General features: G+C 44.6%; 1 protein-coding gene across 1 annotated transcript in view; it reads left to right on the top strand.

The window, feature by feature from the left end:
• LOC147102942 (cytoplasmic phosphatidylinositol transfer protein 1-like) overlaps window positions 1–22,600 on the top strand; it is a 459,229-nt gene that overhangs the window by 368,795 nt on the left and 67,834 nt on the right. The window contains exon 6 of the mRNA XM_085963916.1: window positions 19,807–19,878. Coding sequence (XP_085820042.1) covers window positions 19,807–19,878 — 72 coding nt within the window. The remainder of the gene's footprint in view (window positions 1–19,806; window positions 19,879–22,600) is intronic.

Here is a 22,600-nt window from a genome sequence, read left to right as displayed (position 1 = left end):
AGCTTGGTGCCGGGTTTGAGGTCTTGGTCGTCAAACACTCTTTTCCTTACGTGGCCGAAGGCTGCACTGGCACACTGAAGGTGGTGGATTTCACTTGTTGTATTTGGTTATGTGACAAATAAAATTGAAATTGGATTTCGTCATCGATGTCTACCCTCGCTGACAGAAGGCTCCCAAGGTATGGAAAGTGGTCCACGCTGTCCAAGGTCTCGTCATGGATCTTGATAGTCAGGGAGCAGTGTTGTGCAGCGGGGGCAGGTTGGTAAAGAACCTTTGTCTTTCGGATGTTTAATGTAAGGCCCAGTCTCTCATACGCTTCAGTGAAGGAGTCAACGATGGTTTGGAGTTCGGTCTCCAAATGTGCGCAGACGCAAGCGCCGTCTGCATACTGTAATTCAGTAACAGAGGTTGGGACAATATTGGTTCTGGATTGACGGCGATAGAGATTGAACAATTTCTCGTTCGTCCTGTAGATTAGCTCCACTCCAGCGGGAAGCTTGTTAGAGGTGAGATGAAATATTACAGCGAGAAAGATTGAGAAGAGCATTGGTGCGATGACACAGCCTTGCTTGACCCCGGTCTTCACTTGTATTGGGTCTGTGATGGATCTGTTAGTAAGGATTACGGCTTGCATGTCTTCATGGAGCAGACAGAGGATGGTAACGAATTTTTGAGGACAGCCAAATTTGAGAAGGACACTTCATAATCCCTCTCGGTTGACAGAGTTGAAGGCCTTTGTGAGGTCAGAAAAGGCCATGTGCAGAGGTTGATGCTGCTCCATACATTTTTCTTGGATTTGTCGCACAGTGAAAATCATGTCCATTGTGCCTCTTAGTGGGCGGAATACGCATTGTGACTTTGGGAGGAGCTCTTCAGCCACTGGGAGGAGACGATTGAGGAGGATTCTTGCAATGACTTTCCCTGTGGCAGACAACAAGGAAACTCCCCTGTAGTTACCGCAATCGGACTTGTCTCCTTTCTTGAAGATGGTCACGATTACGGTGTCTCTGAAATCCCTGGCATGCTCTCCTCCTTCCAGATAAGGGAGATAAGGTCGTGGATTCGTGCCAAGAGTACTTCTCCACCATGCTTTAGTACTTCGGCAGGGATTTCATCTGCTCCGGAAGCCTTGTTGTTTTTCAGCTGTCGGATGGCCTTTTGAACCTCTTGCCAGGCTGGGATTATGCCGAGATAGTGGTGGATGGCATGCTGTGGGATGGAGTCAAGGACACTCGCGTCGAAGACGGAGTCTTGGTTGAGGAGATCTTCAAAGTGCTCCCTCCAGCGGGCACTGACTGCCTCTCTGTCCTTGATGAGCACCTCACCGTTCTTAGCTCTCAGCGGTATAAGTCCTTGGGTGTTTGGGCCGTAGATGGTCTTAACTGCGCTAAAGAACCACGCAAGTCATGGTTGTCGGCTAGTTGCTATAAGGACAATATTCTGTACAAGTACTTGTGAGATCATGAAACACCATCCAAGTTTGTTGAATCATACCTAAGAGGTTTTATTATAGATTTTAGACTTACTGCATTATATCCGCTGAGATTTTTCCCATCTGTTCAGATGCAACGATTCAAAAATCTGGTTCTTTAAACTACATTGAAATCCACCCGAATCCAGCCCTGTTCATCTGGGATTCATGAAATTGTACACACTTTAGCTGCAGCGTCACTGTAACAGAGCTGAAAATTAGGATCATATTCAATACTAATATCAATCAGTATTCACCTTGGAGCTCAGTACGATACAATTAGGTTTGTTAGTATTGGAAGGGAGTGAACAAGGCTAGGACTTGGAAGTGTTTGACATTCAACTAACAGAGTAGAAAGCAGGGTGAGCATATAAAACAGAACTATCTGGTGTCTGCCTAGACAGAAATACTAATTATAGGTGCTCAGCAGTTGATACAAGAAACAGATAAAAAAGTAAATATGTACTTTTGAAAAACAAGAAATGAGACCAGATGGCTGACTAATTCAATTCAATATATACAGATTACAGATAATAAAAACAACTACAAATCAAAAAGATGCTAATGAGCAGCCGAAATGTTTCACAGAGAAGGATCGGTGTGCAGTTGTACATTCCAATAAGGTGAATGTTCACTCAATACAGTATCATTTAGCAGTTTTTTAAAGATTAGCTTCCTGCATGAAAGGAATTCTTTAAAGTTTGTCTTCGAGCTAAAGCTAAGCATTGTATGGCTGAGATCGTGGATTTACAAGCAAATAGTCATGCCTCACAAAGTTGAAATGTTTTGAGGAGACAGCCAGATTGGTTACTGAAAGGAATTCAGTGGAAATAATCTACTTTTCTTTGCAGAAGTCATTTAGTGAAGTTTCACAGATGGGGCCTACAAAGAAGATTAAAGCTCATGGCATTTATGCTAAATAGAAAACCCTCTGGTGAGGAGCAGTAACTTGTGGAGTTCTGCATGGACCTGTTCTGGATCCATTGCCACTCACATTGTTCATAATTTATACAGAGTACATTCTGACACCAAGCTTTATGGTCAGGTAATAGCCCCAGAAATCTGCGGGTCTTTGATCCCAGCATAAGTGCTGAAGTCAGCCCACTCTGGTGCTGACCGTTCCGGAGTATGTACGGTTATGGGGAGGTCACCTCATTATAATGACAATGGCAGGTGCCAGCCTCACTAGGGGATCATCATGGGTGCCCATTAGAGGGGTACGGCCAGGAAGCTTGGGTGGAGTGCCCACTTCGAGGGAGGACAGGACAACGCCAGAAGGCTGCTGCCAGTATCCATTGGCCAAAAATATGCCAGAAATATTTAACGTCTTCAGCGGTCCAAGCTACAACCCAGGCCAGAACACCCAGATGGACCTCACTTCCACTGGCTGGTCTTCCAGGCCCCCTGCCTTCACTCAGTGTATCAGCCCACTGGCAGATTCCAAGCCAGGGATGAGGAAAGAACTTTGATTTATATCATGCCTTTCATGTTCTCAGGACACCCCAAAACACTTCACTGTCAATGAAATACATTTGAAATATAGTCACTGTTGCAACATAAGCAAATGTGGTAGCCAAATTGCACGCAGCAAGGTCCCAAAAATAACAATGAGATAAATGTCCAGGTAATCTGTTATGGTGGTGTTGGCTGATGGATAAATATTGCCCAGGACACTGGGAGAACTTCTCTGCTCTTCTACAAATAGTGTCATGAGATCTTTTCCAGCCACCTGAGAGCAAACAAAACATCATCCAAAAGACAGCACCGCTGACCAGTGCAGCATTCCCTCAGCACTGTACTGATGTCACCTAGATTATGTGCTCAAGTCTCTGGAGTGGGACTTGAACTCACGACCTTCTGTCTCAGAGGTGAAAGTGCTACAACTAAGCCAAGGCTGACACCTGAGGAAGCTCCCAGCCTGCGAGTTCCAGCCACCTCCCCTCTGACACTGGGGACCATGTTTGGGGTGGGCAGAGGCTCCGTCCCACACGAGGCCTGGCACAAACATCCAGAGAAGTCTAGTACCTGCTGTATCCAAATCCCGGCCTAATTCACAGTACTTCCGTCACACTCCCGCTGGATTTATGGAAGGAGTTCACTGGAAGGGCTGTAGATTTTCAGCCCCAAAGAGTATACAAACATATGTTGGCATTTAAAGAGATCTGGACCAAAAGGATGGGCTTCAGGAATAGTCACTTGATTTTTAATGTAGACAAGTGTAAGGTTGTGTATGTTCAAATAATGAACATGAAACAATGAGGATGTTCATTAGCATCAAAGGAAAAGCATTTGGGTGCATTTAGTGACCATTTAGAGGAAGTATCCACTCAATGTGAAGCTGTTTATCAATAAGGCTAATCACAGACTTCAATACATTTCAAAAGCATTTGATTGCAAGTTGAACCAATTTATTCTCTTTTTAGGCAGTTCCTCAGAACCGAGGATGACTTGCTTCCACACTAAAAGTGAGTTCTCAGGTGACTGATGAGTCCAATGCGGGACCTGCAGTCTCTGTCACAGGTGGGGCAGACGGTGGTTGAAGGGGCGGGTGGGTGGGGTGCTTGGGTTGACGTGCGCTCCTTCTGCTGTTTGCGCTTGACTTCCACTTGCTCCCGGCAAAGAGACTCGAGGTGTTTGGCGCCTTCCCGGATGTTTCTCCTCCACTTTGTGCGGTCTTGGGCCAGCGATTCCCAGGTGTCGGTGGGGATGTTGCACCTTTTCAAGGAGGCTTTGAGGGTGTCGTTGAAGCATTTCCTCTGCCCACCTGGGGCTCTCTTGCCGTGCTGGAGCTCCGAGTAGAGCGCTTGTTTTGGGAGTCTCGTATTGGGCATACAGACGATGTGGCCCGTCCATCGGAACTGATCGAGCGTGGTCAAAGCTTTGATGCTGGGGATGTTGGCTTGAGCAAGAACACTGATGTTTTTGCGCCTATCCTGCCAATGGATTTGCAGGATCTTGCGGAGGCAGCGTTGATGGTACCTCTCCAGTGCTTTGAGGTGCCTGCTGTACATGGTCCATGTCTCTGAAGCATACAGGAGGGCGGGTATCACTACTGCTCTGTAGACCATGAGCTTGGTGCTGGGTTTGAGGTCCTGGTCTTCAAACTCTCTCTTCCAAAGGCGACCGACGGCTGCACTGGCACACTGAAGGCGGTGTTGGACTTCGTCATCGATGTCTGCCCTTGTTGACAGTAGGCTCCCGAGGTATGGAAAGTGGTCCACGTTGTCCAAGGCCTTGTCATGGATATTGATAATCGGGGAGCAGTACTGTGTGGCGGGGGCAGGTTGGTAGAGGAACTTTGTCTTACGGATGTTTAGTGTAAGGCCCATGTTCTCGTACGCTTCGGTGAAGGTGTTGACGATGGTTTGGAGTTCGGCCTCAGAGTTTGCACAGACGCAAGCGTCGTCTGCATACTGTAATTCGATGACAGAGGATGGGACGACCTTGGATCTGGACTGGAGGCTGAACAGTTTCCCGTTTGTTCTGTAAATTAGCTCCACTCCAGCGGGAAGCTTACTGAGGGTGAGATGGAGCATTGCAGCCAGGAAGATCGAGAAGAGCGTTGGTGCGATGACACAGCCTTGCTTGCTTATTCTAATCTTGCATAAACCACTGCTGAATATTGTGTGCAGTTTTAGGCATCCAATTTTCATTGATGCATTGGGCATGATTTAGAGGAAAATAACAAGAATGATTTGGAGCTTGGGGCATTAAGGTATGAAGAGAGTTGTACAAAACTGTACTCGTTTTCATTAAAATTGGAAGGAATTTCTCCATCCCCAGAGGATACTTGTTAAATCAGTTAATTTTGTGTTAAGTGATGGGTATTTTTTGAAAAGCTGGATGAATATCTTTTTAGGAGCAGGACTAAAAAGTTTTAAAAAAACAAATACAGATAAAGATGCTTAACAACTGCTCAGTTTTGTGGTAAGGCTCAGGGCAAACAAGTGGCTCATGTCAGTTACTGCCTCATGAGGGAAGTACAGCCTTCTCAAGCGTTGCCAAGTCGTGAGGTTCAGCTATGACTGTCTAGGTTTGTATACATGGAGGCATGGGTACCTGTGAGTGTGTGTCAAACACGGGCCTAATCAGGCTGGCCTTCCTGCATTGTTTTTCCTGATCTTACTTCTCATCGTCTTCATAACATGTTTCATGAGGTCAAAAAATCGCAAAGAAGGAAAAATAGCACCAGGAGCAGTGCTGAAGCTGTTAGCAACAGAAAAAAAAGCTACAGAACAAACCTCAGCAGCAAACTACAAAGTAACTTCTGAAGGTGATCTTTAACTCCACTGCTACCTGTGGACTGTGGCCTAACAGCCCCAAACATTAATTTTGGAAGATGGCCACAGGCATTAAGGGAGATAACTACACATTCAACATTACAGGCAGATTTAAATATCAGCATGTGATGGGCAGTATATCAGCAGACACTGCAGGTCACCAACATCATGGTCCAAGGAGTATTGCAACAGTGTTTTTTAAGAGCAGGAATTTGGCGATACACCTCCCAACCCATTTTCCTCTTTTGGCCTCAGTGAATCTGCCCAAAAATCGATGGTAAATGAGAGGTGGAAATCTTACACTACAGCGCAAAGTCGTAAACTCCTAGAGAAATTAAATTTGATGCCATGCTATTCAAAAAAAATTGTGACAGTGGCCTAGCAACAATATATATTTTTGGCCGTTATTCAGAACCCGGTATCCTTAATAAGGCAAATGAGCAGTTAGATCTAAGAAAGCTCTGACTACTTTTTAGTGTAGCCACCTTGGCTTAATTTGGGCACAATATGAATTTTTGAAGGCAAACTGAATGTAGCTGCGTCAATTATACTGCTGGTCCTCAGTGCATGTAACTTTGTTGATGTATATATCTCAAGCATTTCAATGCATGCAAGTACAGAAAGATGTTTTTATTTTAATTATGTGTGGTACAGGTAGTTGTGGAAAACAGAATGGGGTAGTCATGGCAATGGTGCAACAAGACAGGAGAAAAATGAACCCAGGAATAGAATTCTACAAATGCAGTTGAGGTTGAATTTAAGGTCTGATTTGACTATTAGCTACCAGTATAAGTGACAGTAGAAACTTTAATCCATTTTTCCAACTTTTGTGCTTAATTTGTTTTCTGAACAAACCCTAAAATACCTAATTACCAGTGAACTATCATATTGCTGTATTTTGATGTAGAAAACCAGTCCCACCTGTTGCAGGATATATGCCAACACACCCAGGAGTTTAATCTGCTTTGGTGGTGCACTGGTTAACAGCTACTTTAAAATAACACAGAGCAATTTTACGCGAATACATTAACCAATGCACTGCCAGAGGAAATTAAATTGTTTGAAGCTTTACGAATTTAGCCCTGGGTTTTGAGGATTGTGATTACATTGCAAAATGTATTAACTTTCAAAGTACCTGTACTGTTTTTAAAGAATCAATAAATTACTTGTTTTTTTAACTATCTCTCAACACCATGACTCACACCCTAAGGTAGAAACGCACAGTATTAGTTGTGTGGAGAATATCAATTGGATGTAATATTTTCAATGATGAAACACCCAACTGTAACAAGGGGGAAAAAAACTAGCAAAGATCTATAGCAGTCGTTTTTGGTGAATGGTTCTGACCTTATCCTCCCACAAAGGTGAAATTTACCAATGCAAAAAAAAGTCCTATTTTAAAAGCTCTGAAAGGTCAATGCCCCTGTCGTACTCCGTGATCAACCAAGTGTTGAATTTGAACACACAGATTAATTGTTTCTTTTTAGGGTCGCACTCTCTTTTCATTGTTTTTTAAATATTTTCTTTGAGGTGTGGGAAACAGGCCAGAAATACGCTCCCTCTGATTTTCTTGTCTTTCTCCTCAGAAGGTCCTAGCCTCTGCCTCAGCAACTCTCCAGTCTAAGGATAAGGGGTGTGATAATAATAATAACTTCCGGGAAGTTATGTCATCACTTCCTGTGAACTGTGAACTATGAACTGTGTACATACCTCACTTCCTGTCATATGTCACTTCCTGTTGGACTGGTATAAATACTGGTCTGTTCAGTATTGTAAGAGGCTTCTACCAGAGGCATGGTAAAGACCTCTCTTGTATATAGTGTGTTTATAAGTTACTTAAAGCTTACTTTAAAGTTACTTGATGGTAAGACTCCTTTTTCTTACATCAATTTAAGTAACTTAGTATTTACACTCACAAATACTAGACCTTCGGACAAACTCGGAGTTAAGGATCCAGGGAACCACCCATCATGGAGAGAATCCTTAGACCTATTCGTCTGGACTTGGACCCGAATACACCAGCAGCTGGCAGGGTATGGAAGCATTGGTACCGTACTTTTGATAATTTTCTGGATGAATGTAAAGCGGATGCTCCTGCTAGATTGAGGATACTTATCAATTATGTGACCCCAAAAGTGTTCGAATATGTTGATGAATGGGATAATTACGATGAGGTGATTCGGGCACTTAAGAAACTGTATGCCAAGACCCCAAATGAGGTCTATGCTAGACATCTACTGGCCACAGCCCAACAAGGGCCAGGGGAATCAATTGACGAATTCCTGCAAGAACTTCGCAGGCTCAGCATAGATTGTAACTTTCAGGCAGCCTCAGCTGAGCTGTACCGCAAAGAAATGATTCGTGATGCTTTCATCTGCGGGATTGCCTCTCCATTTATACGCCAGCGTCTACTAGAAAGTAAAACACTTGAGCTACAAAAAGCTTTTGACCTAGCTTGTTCTCTGGATTTGGCAAAGAGAAATGCAGACCTCTATCAGCTGCCCAGATCTCGATCTGCTGCTGTAGCTGCAACCAGACAATTCAAGCGGTCTCAGGTGAACCCTATCATGGGGGAATCTAATTCTGATAATTCTGATAAAGAAGAGGAGGATGACCCCACTTTAGCAGCCTCTTGGCAATCTAGGAAGGAGTGCTTCTTTTGTGGAGATGCTTTTCACCCTAGGAAAACCTGCCCTGCTCGCAATGCAATCTGCAGTTATTGCAAAAAAAAAGGACACTTTGCTAAAGTTTGCCTATCAAGGGCCTCTACGAGGGCCAATCCAGCTAAGGCCTACCGAACTGCCCCAATTAGGGCCTATCAAGATGCTCCAGCTAGGACCTATCAAGCTTCCTCTCGAGCTCTCTCCCGAAGAAGCACACCGAGAGTTTTAGCCACTCTCTGTGCAACGACACCAATTACAGCTGCTTGCCCACAGAACCTGTCTCATGCAGCCACAAAAATTTCAATTAAAGGGCATACCTTAGATGCCTTAATTGACTCAGGAAGTACTGATAGTTTCATTAAGGAACAGATTGTTGCGAAATTGAAACTACATGTCTTCCCATCGGACCAGGCAATTGCGATGGCTCAGTCATCACTTAATACCAGAATCTCCGGCTTTTGTGTTGTTGATATGACACTTCATGGTCGTATGTATCCCTCCACCCGACTTTCGGTGCTCAAGGACTTATGTAGTGATCTCCTCTTAGGGCTGGACTTCCAAAAACAGCATAAGAAACTCACCATTGAGTTTGGTGGATCCAAACCCGGACTTACTATTTCTAATATACCGTCTAAATTACCATTTTGTGCATTGTCAGCAGCTTCACTTGATGAACCCTCATTATTTGCCAGTATTCCGCCTCAATGCAAACCAATAATAACGAAATCGCGGCGCTTTAATCAGGAAGACCAATCTTTTATTGCGGCTGAAATCTCTCGACTTCTAGCAGAGGATATCATCGAACCATGTTCGTCGCCCTGGCGGGCTCAAGTCGTCATTGTCAAGAACCCTCTAAAACCTCACAAACAGCGACTATGCATCGATTATTCGCAAACCATCAATCAATATACCGACTTGGACGCCTACCCATTGCCACGCATTGATGATATGGTTAATAAACTGGCCGAATACAAAGTGTTCTCAACTTACGATTTAAAAAGTGCCTATCATCAGGTACCCTTGAAGGTCTCAGATAAGCAGTACGCGGCCTTTGAGGCTAATGGACGGCTGTACCAATTTCGTCGCCTCCCATTCGGGGTTACTAATGGAGTGGCTGTCTTCCAACGGGCAATGGATGGCCTGGTTAAGCAGGAAAACCTAAGGGACACTTTTCCCTATCTTGATAACATTACCATTGCAGGTCACGATCAACAGGAACACGACGCCAACCTCCAAAAATTTCGGGATGCCTTCCATCGCCGTAATTTGACCCTGAATGAATCCAAATCTGTTGAGGCGCAACCGACCATCAACATCCTTGGCTACTGCGTAGGCAATGGTATCATTAAGCCAGACCCAGAAAGACTTCGCCCGCTCCAAGAGCTCCCGTCACCTAAGAATCCGGCTTCTTTACGTCGGGCTCTCGGTCTGTTTGCATACTACGCTAAATGGATTCCTCATTTTTCGGACAAAATCCAACCCTTGCTGCATGCTAGATCATTTCCACTGGGAACAGCGGCTGTTGCAGCCTTTAACCTTCTCAAAAAACAGTTGGAGAAAGCGGCTCTTCACTCCATCGATGAGAATCTCCCTTTCGTGGTTGAATGTGATGCCTCGGAGGTGGCGATCTCGGCTACTCTGAATCAGGAAGGTCGTCCTGTAGCATTTATGTCCAGGACCTTACAAGGTGCCGAGCTACATTATCCTCCGGTTGAGAAAGAAGCCACAGCCATCATAGAGGCAGTACGGAAGTGGAACCATTTTCTAGCTCGCCAGCACTTTACATTGATCACGGACCAACGATCAGTCGCCTTCATGCTCGATAATCGAAAACGAACCAAAATTAAGAATAATAAAATACAACTTTGGAGGATGGAACTGGCCTCTTTTGGTTATACCATTCTCTATCGGCCTGGCAAGGAGAATGTGGCCCCGGACACCCTCACACGGGCATTCTGCTCCACTATGTCATCCTCTACTCTCATGGATGTCCACAATGGATTGTGTCATCCTGGCGTTACGCGCATGCTACATTTCGTACGATCACGGAATCTCCCTTTTTCCACTGGAGATGTAAAGAAAATATGCTCAGAATGCCGGCTTTGTGCGGAATTAAAACCTCAGTTCTTCCGCCCCTCAGATGGTATACTCATACATGCAACCCAACCGATGCAACGACTTAGCATCGATTTTAAGGGCCCAGTGCCCTCTTCAACTCGGAACACATATTTGCTCACCATGATCGACGAATATTCACGTTTTCCGTTTGCCTTCCCCTGCTCCAATATGCTAGCGTCCACAGTAATCTGCTGCCTTGAGCAGGTATTTTCTCTCTGTGGCATGCCGGCTTATATTCACTCAGATCGGGGTCCATCCTTTATGTCAAGGGAACTCAAGGACTACCTCTCAGAACGGGGAATTGCTACAAGCAAAACAACACCATACCATCCCATCGGAAATGGGCAGGTAGAGAGGTATAACGGTATCATCTGGAATTCCGTACGTCTCGCTTTAAGATCTCGGGGCCTACCAGACCAGCAATGGGAAACAGTGCTTCCGGATGCATTGCACTCTATACGGTCCCTGCTTTCTACAGCCACAAAAACTACACCTCATGAGCGGTTCTTTGGATTCCAGCGTCGCTCATCTCATGGGACATCACTCCTGTCATGGCTAACTACTCCTGGACCTGTATTACTCCGAAGATACGTTCGGACGTCTAAAAATGACCCTCTCGTAGACGAGGTCGAACTAACCGATGCCAACCCCACCTATGCAAACATACGATATTCCAACGGCCGAGAATCTACCGTACCATTACGGGATCTGGCTCCCTGCCCACCAGGACCTAGTGGGACATCGGGTGATGGCATTTCACCAGGAAACTCTTGGGACCTATCGGGTACCCCTCTCCAGGATCCTGATCGGACACCAACTAGCTTGGTGCCGGTAGAACCCCGTACTCAAGGTTGCGACCCTCCCAGTACCGCGCATGAAAGTACTGATCCGCCACAGACCAGCTCTGCACCTCCCTCTGAACAGAGGCAGTCCGACTTTGAACCTATTGGGGCTCGTACTCGAAGCCATGATCTCCCCGACCCTTCACAGGGCAATCCAGGCCACACAGACTCTGACCAATGGCCAACCGCATGTAAGCGGACCAGCGACCCTCTACGACGGGAATCCAAACGGGTGCGACTCTTCCTTGTTCGGCGGCTGCGGACCAAAAGGTAGACCACAGCCTCCTAATCCTGCAGGAGGGAAGAATGTGATAATAATAATAACTTCCGGGAAGTTATGTCATCACTTCCTGTGAACTATGAACTGTGTACATACCTCACTTCCTGTCATATGTCACTTCCTGTTGGACTGGCATAAATACTGGTCTGTTCAGTATTGTAAGAGGCTTCTACCAGAGACATGGTAAAGACCTCTCTTGTATATAGTGTGTTTATAAGTTACTTAAAGCTTACTTTAAAGTTACTTGATGGTAAGACTCCTTTTTCTTACATCAAGGGGTAAGCCATTTAGGACTGAGATGAGGAGGAATTTCTTCACCCAGAGAGTGGTGAACCTGTGGAATTCTCTGCCACACAGGGCAGTTGAGGCCAATTCATTAAATATATTCAAGAAGGAGTTGGATATATTTCTTGTGGCTCAAGGGATATGGGGAGAAAGCAGGGACAGGGTACTGAATTTGGATGATCAGCCATGATCTCATTGAATGGCAGAGCGGGCTCGAGGGGCCAAATGGCCTATTCCTGCTCCTATCTTCTATTTCTATGTTTCTAATGGGATCAGGAGCTCTAGATTTGGAGGATCATAGACACGAACTCCTGTTGTACCAGTCCAACCACCAAAATGCCTTTGAATTATATGCATTTATACATTCACCTAACACACAATCAGTTGGAATAATAGACCTCTGACCTCATACAGTGCTACCTGTATCTTGGTGAATTTATTTTCAAATGATGTTGACAGTAACGTATCTACAACCCAAATAATTTTTTTTAAACATACCTGAATTTACTGGTTGATTTATACTTAATAAATAATCATCACTATATACAACAACTAGTTTTTGGTTAATGAAGCATACCATGTCAGAACCTTTTTAAAGTGGGGTAATTATGCTCACTACATAATTTTTAGGCATTAATGCCTTTTGACATTGAAAATGACTGTTGCAGGTACACCGAACACATGGGGGCGATTTTGCCAGCCCTGGGGAGGCAGGTTTGGAGGCAGGACTGCCGGGAAAATGCCAGAATCTGGGGACGGGTACCCATCCTGGCCCCAACCCGCCTCTGTGCCATCTTCCCAGGAGGCGGGTTAACAGGTAGTTAACAGGCAGTTAAGAAGATTATCGCCATTTTTCCATCATAGGTGCGGGCTTCCCAACATCGGGAAACCCTGCCAGGGTCAGCAAGGCGAGCAGTGGGTCTGCGGGGGTTGGAGGGGTCCAAAAGTGCGCTGTGGAGGTGAGTGATGGGTGCAAGTGTGGAGAGGTAAGCATGTGAGGTGAGTGAAAAGTGTTAGAAAAAGTTTCCTTCCCTTTGTTTCTTCCTGCAGGCTTCAATCGTTGGGGATGTGGAGGCTCCGGCATCTCAGTGGCAGAGATGACAGAATGGCTGCTGCATTCTCCAATGCGACAGCCATCTGCTTTCTGCTCACAAAATAGGTTTGGTGAGCCTTGAGTACAGACGTTCTCTGTAACCGGTTTCCCCTTAATTGGCCTGCTAATCCCGCTGGGCGGGCTTAACAAGGTCAATCAAGGGAAAATAGCGTGGGTTGGCCACAAGTCGATGGAGGCGGGACTAAAACCCAACAAGCAGCAGTCCCGCCTCCAACGCGCTCCCATTGGCAAAATCACCCCCTAATTCTCCACCAGACTGGTGGGAGGTGGATCAATCACTTCTTAAGGCATTTGGAGTCCCTGGTCAGAACAAAGTTTCGAAAATTATTAATAAGGTACTTCTGATAACTTTACATTTTTATTTTTCTGCAAATGTGTCAAAAAACCTTCCAAGATGCTACAGAAGGCTTACTCTGGTAACATCTGTTCCACTTATAATCAACCATCAGAGTTCCTGAAACATTCTTGTGGGCATGATTTCAAAAGCAATGAGGAATTTTAGAAATTTATTGTGTAGATTGCTACTATTTAATTTCTATCCCCTATGTCTCAGTGTACATATTTGTGCAACATTCATCATTCCAGTTTGACAAGGTCATACCTTAAGAATTTTTTTAAATACCTCAAATTTTCTCCTCCTCTCTTGACTCCTGCTGAGGTATGGTTCTAACTGCGCTGACTCCCTCCAATACTTCTCTCAAATGGCCATTCTTCTTGCCTGAACTTAGAGAGTGAATATGACAGGTTAATTGACCATAGAGAGTATTGCAGCCAACCTGGATCCTATCTTAATCCCACCCACAGTTGCGCATCTTCCAACAGGAGTCACTAGATATTAATCAGGAGCCGGAAGCCTGGCTGATTTTCCCCTCCCTGCAGCCAATGGTAGTGTGTCTGCTGTGGTCCCAGCTGAGATATGCTAAGTCAGCTCAGGCCAAGAATCGAACCTGGAACCTTCCAGATCTGTGTGGCTTAATTCCGCTTGCGGTATTGTACTTATTAACAGCTTCCAGGGAGCTCCCTATACACATTTCTGTTTCTCCTTTAATTGTATTGATTGGGAGTAGAGAATACAGAGAAATGTTTGCAAAATAAAATAATGTATGGGTTTATATAACATTATATAATAATGTCAGGGGTTGCAGTATGTTGATTGTCCTACTTTATACAATACTAGCAGGGGGGGCCCGGCGTTGCCAGGGCAGTTTAGAGGGCCGCGCGGTTGATGGCCGGCCGCTGCCGCTCCCCCGCTCTGTGTGTCGGGCCGCGCGGTTGACGGCCACCCGCTGCCGGTCCCCCGCTGTGTGTCTCGGGCCGAGCAGTTGTGAGGCCCGGCCCGAGTGACCCCAACTCACCTCCCGCTCCGGCGGGCCGACGCCGTTGAGGAAAAGCAGGGGAAAAATTGGCGGCGAAGTTTCGGGAGGCTGCAGGATTAGGTCCCGCCCGTGACGCACCGATTGGTCAACCATCAGGTCACTGAACTGTAGGATTGGTCAACCATCACGTCACTCAATGCTAATGAGCGGTAGGATTGGTCAACCGCTAATGAGCGGATTTTTGAACGTTTTTTGTACACTGTCCGAACAATTTTTGTCTGACCAAAAAGTAAATACGCCTATGATACTCCCCTGATCATCAGCTTTCTTTTGATATAACATATGTGTAGGTACGCTCTATGGCCTAGAAATTCAGTTAGGGGCGCCCAGCTCACCTGGGCGCCGGAATTACCGCTGCGCGCGGAGCCACTTGCGCCAGCGGGAAATTCACTTTCAGCGCCCCAAGTGGAAGCCAGCCGCTAAACAAGGGTTTCGGCGCCCCGCTTGGGGCACTGAAACTGAATATTGGCGTGCAAAGTGCCGCAGCGCCACCCGCTGCGGCACGGCAGCCTGCGGTACTACAGGCCTTCCTCTCAGTCTTAAGGGGGAGGTGCCTGCAACAGCGCGATCCCCGCTCGCGAGTGCCGGCAAATGAGCCCAGCACCAAGGAGAAGTGCCGGGCTCTCTGGAAACAGCCGGCAATGCCGCGGGGGGGTGGTGAAGGAGGCCGGGGACGGAGGTGCGGGCAGGCGGCCGCCGAAAAAGCGGCCGGCCGCACCTCCGCCTTAACTCGCCCCACTACCGGCACAGGTAGGCCCCGTGTACCGGTCGCTGTTTGCGGCCGGCGCGGGGGAGGCGGCAGCAACCAAATATGGCCAGCGGGGCGATAGCGGGGCGCTGCGCACACCGATGACGTCATCGGTGGCGGCGCAGCGCTAATGGCTAACGCCGCCATTAGCGCCCCGCTAAATATCGCGGTAGGTTTGCACAGTGGCGCAAAAGCCCTCTTTGGGCGCAAACTGGTGGCGCAGGCCACTGAATTTCTAGGCCTATAACTTTTGAGTGTATAGCGGACAGACAGACATACTGCTTTTTTATATATATAGATTTCTATCATGAAACATCGATGGTTTGACAATCATATTCTTTGCCAGAGTGAAAACTAGCATTGTATCCATTATAATTTTGAGTACAATGAATTATTTCTGATCACATTTCTTCTTTTGAATCGTTATTTTTAAATGTTTTATTTATGTCACACCCTCCACTTGTGGGGGGTATCCAAAACTAGAGGTCATAAATATAAGATAGTCACTAATAAATCCAATAGGGAATTCAGAAGAAACGTCTTTACCCAAAGAGTAGTTAGAATGTGGAATGTACTACCACAAGGAGTAGTTGAGGCAAATGGCATAGGTGCATTTAAGGGGAAGCTAGATAAGCACATGAGGGAGAAAGGAATGGAAGGATATGGTGATAGGGTTAGGTGAAGAGGGGTAGGAGGAGGCTAGAGTGAAGCATAAACACCAGCATGAACAAGTTGGGCCGAATAGCCTGTTTGTGCTGTAGACTCTATGGGCTGGATTTTGATTCTGGAGGCGTGTAGGAGGCTGGACTACAACTTTTGGGGTTGTAGTCCCGCCTCCATCGAGTTGTGGCCAACCCATGTGATTTTCACTTGATTGACCTTGTTGAGCCTGCCCAGCGGGCTCAGCAGGCCAATTAAGGGCCACCCGGCAACAGGTGATGTCACAGATTGATATTTCATCCGTCAAGAGCTTTTGACTGATGAAATATCAGCGTTTGACAGCTCTTTGAAGCTGTCAAACACTGACAATCTGTACACTAAGTTAATTCCTTCCGCTCAGGCTGATTTAGAGATCTCTCCAGAACAGAAAGCTGAATGCTGCAACTTTTGACAGCTCGCGGCCATTCTGCTTTCTGTGCTGGTGAGATGAGGGACTCCCGAGACCTGAAGGAAGGAAGGCTGTAAAGGTAAGTAAAACTTCTTTAAACAGTTTACACACACCAAACACACTTACCTCTTCACTCATGCATCCATCACTCACCTGAATACCGGACATCTCGAACCCTCCAAGTCCTTCAGCCCAATGGCCCGCCTCGCTAACTTGGTGTGGTTTGGAGCCGTCGGGAATCCCACACTTCAGGAATTAAAATAGGGATTAGGCTAAAAACTGCCTGTTAACTACCTGTTAACAGGCAGTTAATTGGCACTAATCCCCTTCCCGCTTCGGGGAGGCGGCTCCCAGCACAGGTCGGGTATCCGCCTCCTTTGAAACTGGCATGGAGGCGGGTTGGGGGCGGGATGGGTTCGTGCCCCCCGATTTTGAGTTTTTAACCCCCCACACGCCACCAATCCCACCTCCACGGCCCAATGAAAGTCCTGCCCTATGTAACTCCTCCCTTATGTCATATGCACCATATTTGTCATGTTCTTAGCAAGATGACACAGGAAGATACAAAAAGAGAGATAAAACTGCAATATAATGCAACAAATGGACGGGAACATTTGATGGAAGGAAAAATGTCCAGCTAGTTACTATTGGATTTGTCATTGTGAACAGTGCTATTATAGAAATGGCATAACTTTTTACGGATTAAGGAAACCATATCATTTTTATTTTTACAGTTTTTCAAGATAAAAATCAGTTTGTAAATTGATTATGCACGTTGTCTATCACAAGAACCCAGTAATATGTCACACCTGGGTGGAGGTTTAACATTCCACCAAATAGTCGTCTAGATAATTTTCTTTTGCAGAATATTTTGTGTTAGTCAAGGCCTAGAAATATTAGCTCTCACCCAGGGCATGGACTTCATGGAATTTTTGACCTTTCAAACTATTTGTCAAAATAATGTTAACCTGAAAAAATCTATTTAGTTGTCAATATTTTGGAAGTGGCAATCATTGGACATTGGACATTGAGATGCTATAAATCACTTCACAAGGTGGGAGCAGGGTTAGATTGCCTCTCGGTTCCAATGAAAATGCAGCAGAGACCACTGATGCATGTCCCCTGTAGGCCACACTGCCTTTCCCTTAATCTACCTCCCTCAGTCCGCTTTTGCTAGAAACCATACACCTCCTTAGTGTTATACAATTCTGAAAATTGTCCAACTTTTCAAATTGAAAAATCCTAGATTCCTTTGCTACTAGTGAGAATTGTTCTTTTATGTAGAATTGTCCCTTTATACAACTTTTATATAGAATTGTTCTTTTATTTTGTGTGTCAGCATTTCCAGTCCATGCATGACTGATTTTGTGAAGGGAAGCCATGATGCCACTTGCCACATAACATTATACTTAATTAAAGGATGGTCGTCTCCCTCTCTGCAGCTGATCTCTTCTCCTTCCACAGCTGGAGCCAACTGTTAATCCATAATATGTTTTCAGCTCTGTTGCAAAGCAACTAATATCTTCCATAAGATTTTGATTATGTTGAAAACTTTTTTTTGCTTATTAACCAGATGCTGACAGATGATACCGTGTTTCTTAGTAAACATTGAAACAGCAAATTTGTCCATTTTAATGCATTCACTCCTTTCATTGCAATATTCAAAATAGTATTAATGTCATTTAAATTCTGACTGCTCAATTTAAGTGTATTTGCCACATCTACATGTTCCTTTGCTGCCACTTTTGTTTTGGGGATTGGCAGTCTGAATCCCAGGCCTCAAATTCAGTGAGGTTTGAGATGAATTAACTTGATATCACGATTCCTTAGGAAGGAGCAGCTGGAGTGGGAAACATCTGACATTTTTTACAGGGAGCAAATAGATTTGACAGTATTTGTAAGGCCTGATTTGAATAGGAAGTTATATTTAGCTCACCTGACAGACAGGGCACAGAACTATTGTTTGAGTTGCGGTCATTTCTGTCGCATAACCAGAAGTGTACATCTTTCCAAATGAATGAAGATAATTTTTCTTATTAATATTCCTGTATGTTAAAACACAACAGTAACATTAAATGTAGATCTTTTCCAGTTCTCTCTGAAGAAATATTCCATCTTCAGAACATCATCTAGTGTTTTCTTAATTTTAAACAAACATTTTTATTCCCTGTTCCTTGTTTTCTTTTTCCTGCAATAGTCTAAAAGAAGGAAATGTTGGAAGAGAAATTTACAACTCAAACTTTTGCACATACCTTCTGGGCATGCATATACTATAATTGCATTATTTTATTGTCAGTTAACTTTGTGCTATCAGACAACAGTTCACTTACTTTTCTATTTTAGCTGTTTCTTTTGTTTGACCATTAAACAGTCCTAAATAATTTGACTGTGACATCCAAAGAAGAGGGAGCATCAAATAAATCTTGAAAATGAGGTCTCCACCTATATAGATTTTTAAAATCTGGCAAAAAATGCATACTTCTTGTTGTCATGATTTTTAGCCAAGCTTTTGTGCCAACATTTACAATTGTAAATTGCTATGTCTACATTTTTAATTAAATTTTTTTACGTCACTGTGTCATTACAGGCTCTGGCAACTAGGAGGCTCTATGGAGCAAATGTCTGATGTCTCTCTTCCCCCCGCCACTCCCCAACTCTGTCACCATCTTGTATATAGAAAGCTTATATTCATTAGCTGGCCTTGGACAAAGCCATGAGAAAGTTACGAGTGTCGTATAAATAATATTAGTTCTGATTGTGAAATATTCTGTCATAGGATGCAGCTAACGAACAATCTGTTCCAGCTTTATTCTTGTGCTTTATGGTATCATCCTTCAATTGAACTGGCATCTTTTAACACACTGCCCATCAGTCAATATCTTTTCTGTAAGTGGTGACTAACAATTTTGAAATTTGAAGAACTGTGCAGCATGGTGGTGCTAAGTGTTAAAAGCGCTAATACTCAGTGAAATAGACTGGGGATAGATTTCCTGTCTGCTCTGTTCTTGATTGAGTGCAGCAAATAGAGACAACGGTGGTTCCCTTCAGTGGAGGGAGATTTACAAAATTGGTACGCAGAGTGGTCTCTGGTGCCTCCTGAGGGCTGGCTATAAAGAAGGTTGGCATCATCTAAGAGCTGGAGAGGTATGAAGCCAGGTTGATGAAGAAAGGGATACTTAACATTCAAGGAAGCTGATTAAAGTAAGTTTTAAAAGCTTGAAATGGCGAATTTCTAAACTTAGAAATAGTGAATCTCTAACCATAAACAGTGGGGTTCCATTGATTTCTCCTGATTGTCCATCGTAACTTCAGCAGAAGATTCATGGAAATCATGGAGAAACGGCTCAAACCAGTGATTCTCTAGAGAACTTGGGGTAATTTTGACTTTGGGCAAAATTATCCTCTTTTTTAAACACATTCGGGAATTTGTGGCCAACTGCCTTTGTTAAGCTTCCACACTGAACATTCTTTTGTCATGAATGTTAAAAAAAGTGATTTATTCATTTAATTTTGTTTTTCAGTGCTCCTTTTTGCCTAAGTTCTCCATTCATATAGAAACGAAGTATGAAGATAACAATGGATCGAATGATAATGTAAGTAACTAATGTTTTGCTGTTATTTATTTTTCAAGCACTTCAGGTATGTCATCACCGTTTAGCTTCCATGACTCTGATGCTTTTTTCCATTAGCTTGGAGGGCACTCTCTAGACTGAGGACAGTGCATGAGTGCAGTGAATATACAGAAATAGGGGGGAAAATATTTAATGGCCCAAAATTTGCGGTTGGATGCCTCTGACCTGCAAAATATCTACGAATTTATCTGGTACGGAGGTACGGAGATTCGCGCTTCTGGGCCTCTCCGGGTACCTGTGGGTCGAGGCCCACATATCCCAGAGGCGCGGGCAGTTCGCAAGCGCCCCTGGGATCACGTGGGCCAGTCCAACCAATGAAAGAAGGGAATCCCCATTCATACTTATGGGAGTTCCGTACAAACGGAATCCCCATAAGTATGAATGGGGATCACTTAAAAAATACATGAACACATGAAATAACTTTTTTTAATTACATATTTAAAATTAATTAAAAATCCATTTAATTAAATATTTTAAACAAAAATTTAATATTTAAAAAAATTATGTTTTAACAGGGCTAAAAATAAACATACCTTATTGGGCAGGGTTTTTAAAGTATAAATGAGTGATAAAATTTTATTTTTCTATTTTTTAAAACTCTTATGCTGGTAAAAGTAGGCCTTAAGAATTTCACGGGCATTCAGTGGGCGGAAGTTGGGCAAATAGCGCAACTCTCCACCCGCAGAGGCCCTTTTCCCGGAGATGTGGATGATCTGTCAAGTTGACAGATCGCAAGTTCCGGGTTTTCGCGCATGTATTTCACATGCATAAACCCAGAACTTGTGCAGCCCCTATGGGCTCGTGCGCTCCTCGTACGCACCCGTGGGGGTCGCAAATTACGGCCCAATAGCTTTAAAAAATAAAAATCCTCTAATTATTTAATTCTTGTCATTTGGACCAAATAGGTCAATCTCTGTTTGACTTTGTTCAATAAATGCAAACCCCATCTTCTTAATCAGTTGATAGATAAATTCAGTATCTTTCTACAGTTCTTCCCCTTTTCAAGTCAAAGTCTCCATCTGTTACGTGGTTATGATATGGAATGCACAGCCTGAAAGGATTGTGGAAGCCGATTTAATAGTAACTTTCAAAAGGGAATTGGATAAATACTTGAAGGGGACTATATTACAGGGCTATGAAATTGCTTCTTCTAAACATGCTCTTTTTATTAGTATTAGCAACTGAGGTGTGGGATATTGCACAAGCAACAAGATCAACTGGTATCACATTGCATTTGAAATTGGGTGCAGGAGAACATGGCAGTGACTGAGATGCAGGAGGGGCTACAGCGACGAAGATACAAGAAAGGGCTGCAATGACTGAGATAATTGGGAGTGCTGTAATGACTTTGATACAGGGGTGTGCTGTAATGACTGGCAGCATAAAGAGCAATACAGTGACTAAGACACAAAGGAGATACAGGGAAATGATGTAAAGAATAACAAAGGAGAATGTTATAATGACAGACATACAGGGGAGTGCTGCATGACCAAGGTGCAAGGTAGTGTTGTAGTGACAGATCACAGAGAGCCCTACAATGACTGATACAGAAGAGCGGTGTAATGACTGATACAGAAGAGCGGTGTAATGACTGATACAGAAGAGCAGTGTAATGACTGATACAGAAGAGCGGTGTAATGACCGATACAGAAGAGCAGTGTAATAACTGATACAGAAGAGCAGTGTAATGACTAATACAGAAGAGCGGTGTAATGACCGATACAGAAGAACGGTGTAATAACTGATACAGAAGAGCGGTGTAATAACTGATACAGAAGAGCGGTGTAATAACTGATACAGAAGAGCGGTGTAATAACTGATACAGAAGAGCAGTGTAATGACTGATACAGAAGAGCGGTGTAATGACTGATACAGAAGAGCGATGTAATAACTGATACAGAGGAGCGCTGCAATGAATGAAATACAGGGAATGCTGTAAAGTCTGAGGGCTGGATATTCCGGGGGGTCAGCGGATGCAATCAGTGGTGGGTCGGGTGGGAAATTGTTTTTTCCCCCAGCGGGTCATGACCCCGCTGTGAACCCACCGCCACGCGCCTTTTCCCGATGTCAGCGCTGAGCAGACCCCACACACAGCGGCGGGTTCACAGCAGGGAACCCAATTCAAGTCATTAGTGGTTTAGAGCCACTTAAGAATGAATTTCAGCTCACCTGCATTTGACAGCTCACCCACAGGGTCCACGCTGGTTGTGAACCATGTCTGTCAAGCTGAGGCAGAAGTTCAGTGTCTATTAAATCAGCTGTTGAGTTGACAGCTTCAAAACTCCCACATTTCAGAGATATCCTCCCTCAGCCACAAACTCTTCCTCACTGCATTTCCACAACAGATTTACCATGCTGCAAGTCTTTACACAAGTCTCTATCCAGTCTGACCTCATGACCTCTCTCACCACTGACAGATCGCTTCTGTCATCTCTACTTCACCTGCCATCTATTCCATCAGCATGGGTGCCCTTTATACTCTCTCACCTTGGTCCTCAGAATCCCACCACGATCAGCCCCAACACCAGCATCACCAGGCACACCAGCACCTACAATAACACCACCAATCTTCTCCGCAATCACTTGATGCTGCACAGGACACAGGGCATCAGCACCTGACCACATTGCTGCCCGGAAGTCCGGGGATGGCCTCACCATGGCCAGATTTACTTCACTTGATGCT

The sequence above is a fragment of the Somniosus microcephalus genome, chromosome 21 (genome assembly GCF_052327205.1).
Source record: "Somniosus microcephalus isolate GS21.2 chromosome 21, FLI_Smic_1.0, whole genome shotgun sequence".
Lineage (NCBI taxonomy): Eukaryota > Metazoa > Chordata > Chondrichthyes > Squaliformes > Somniosidae > Somniosus > Somniosus microcephalus.
Note: the sequence above shows the minus strand (reverse complement) of the source record. Positions and strands in the feature narration are given on the sequence as shown.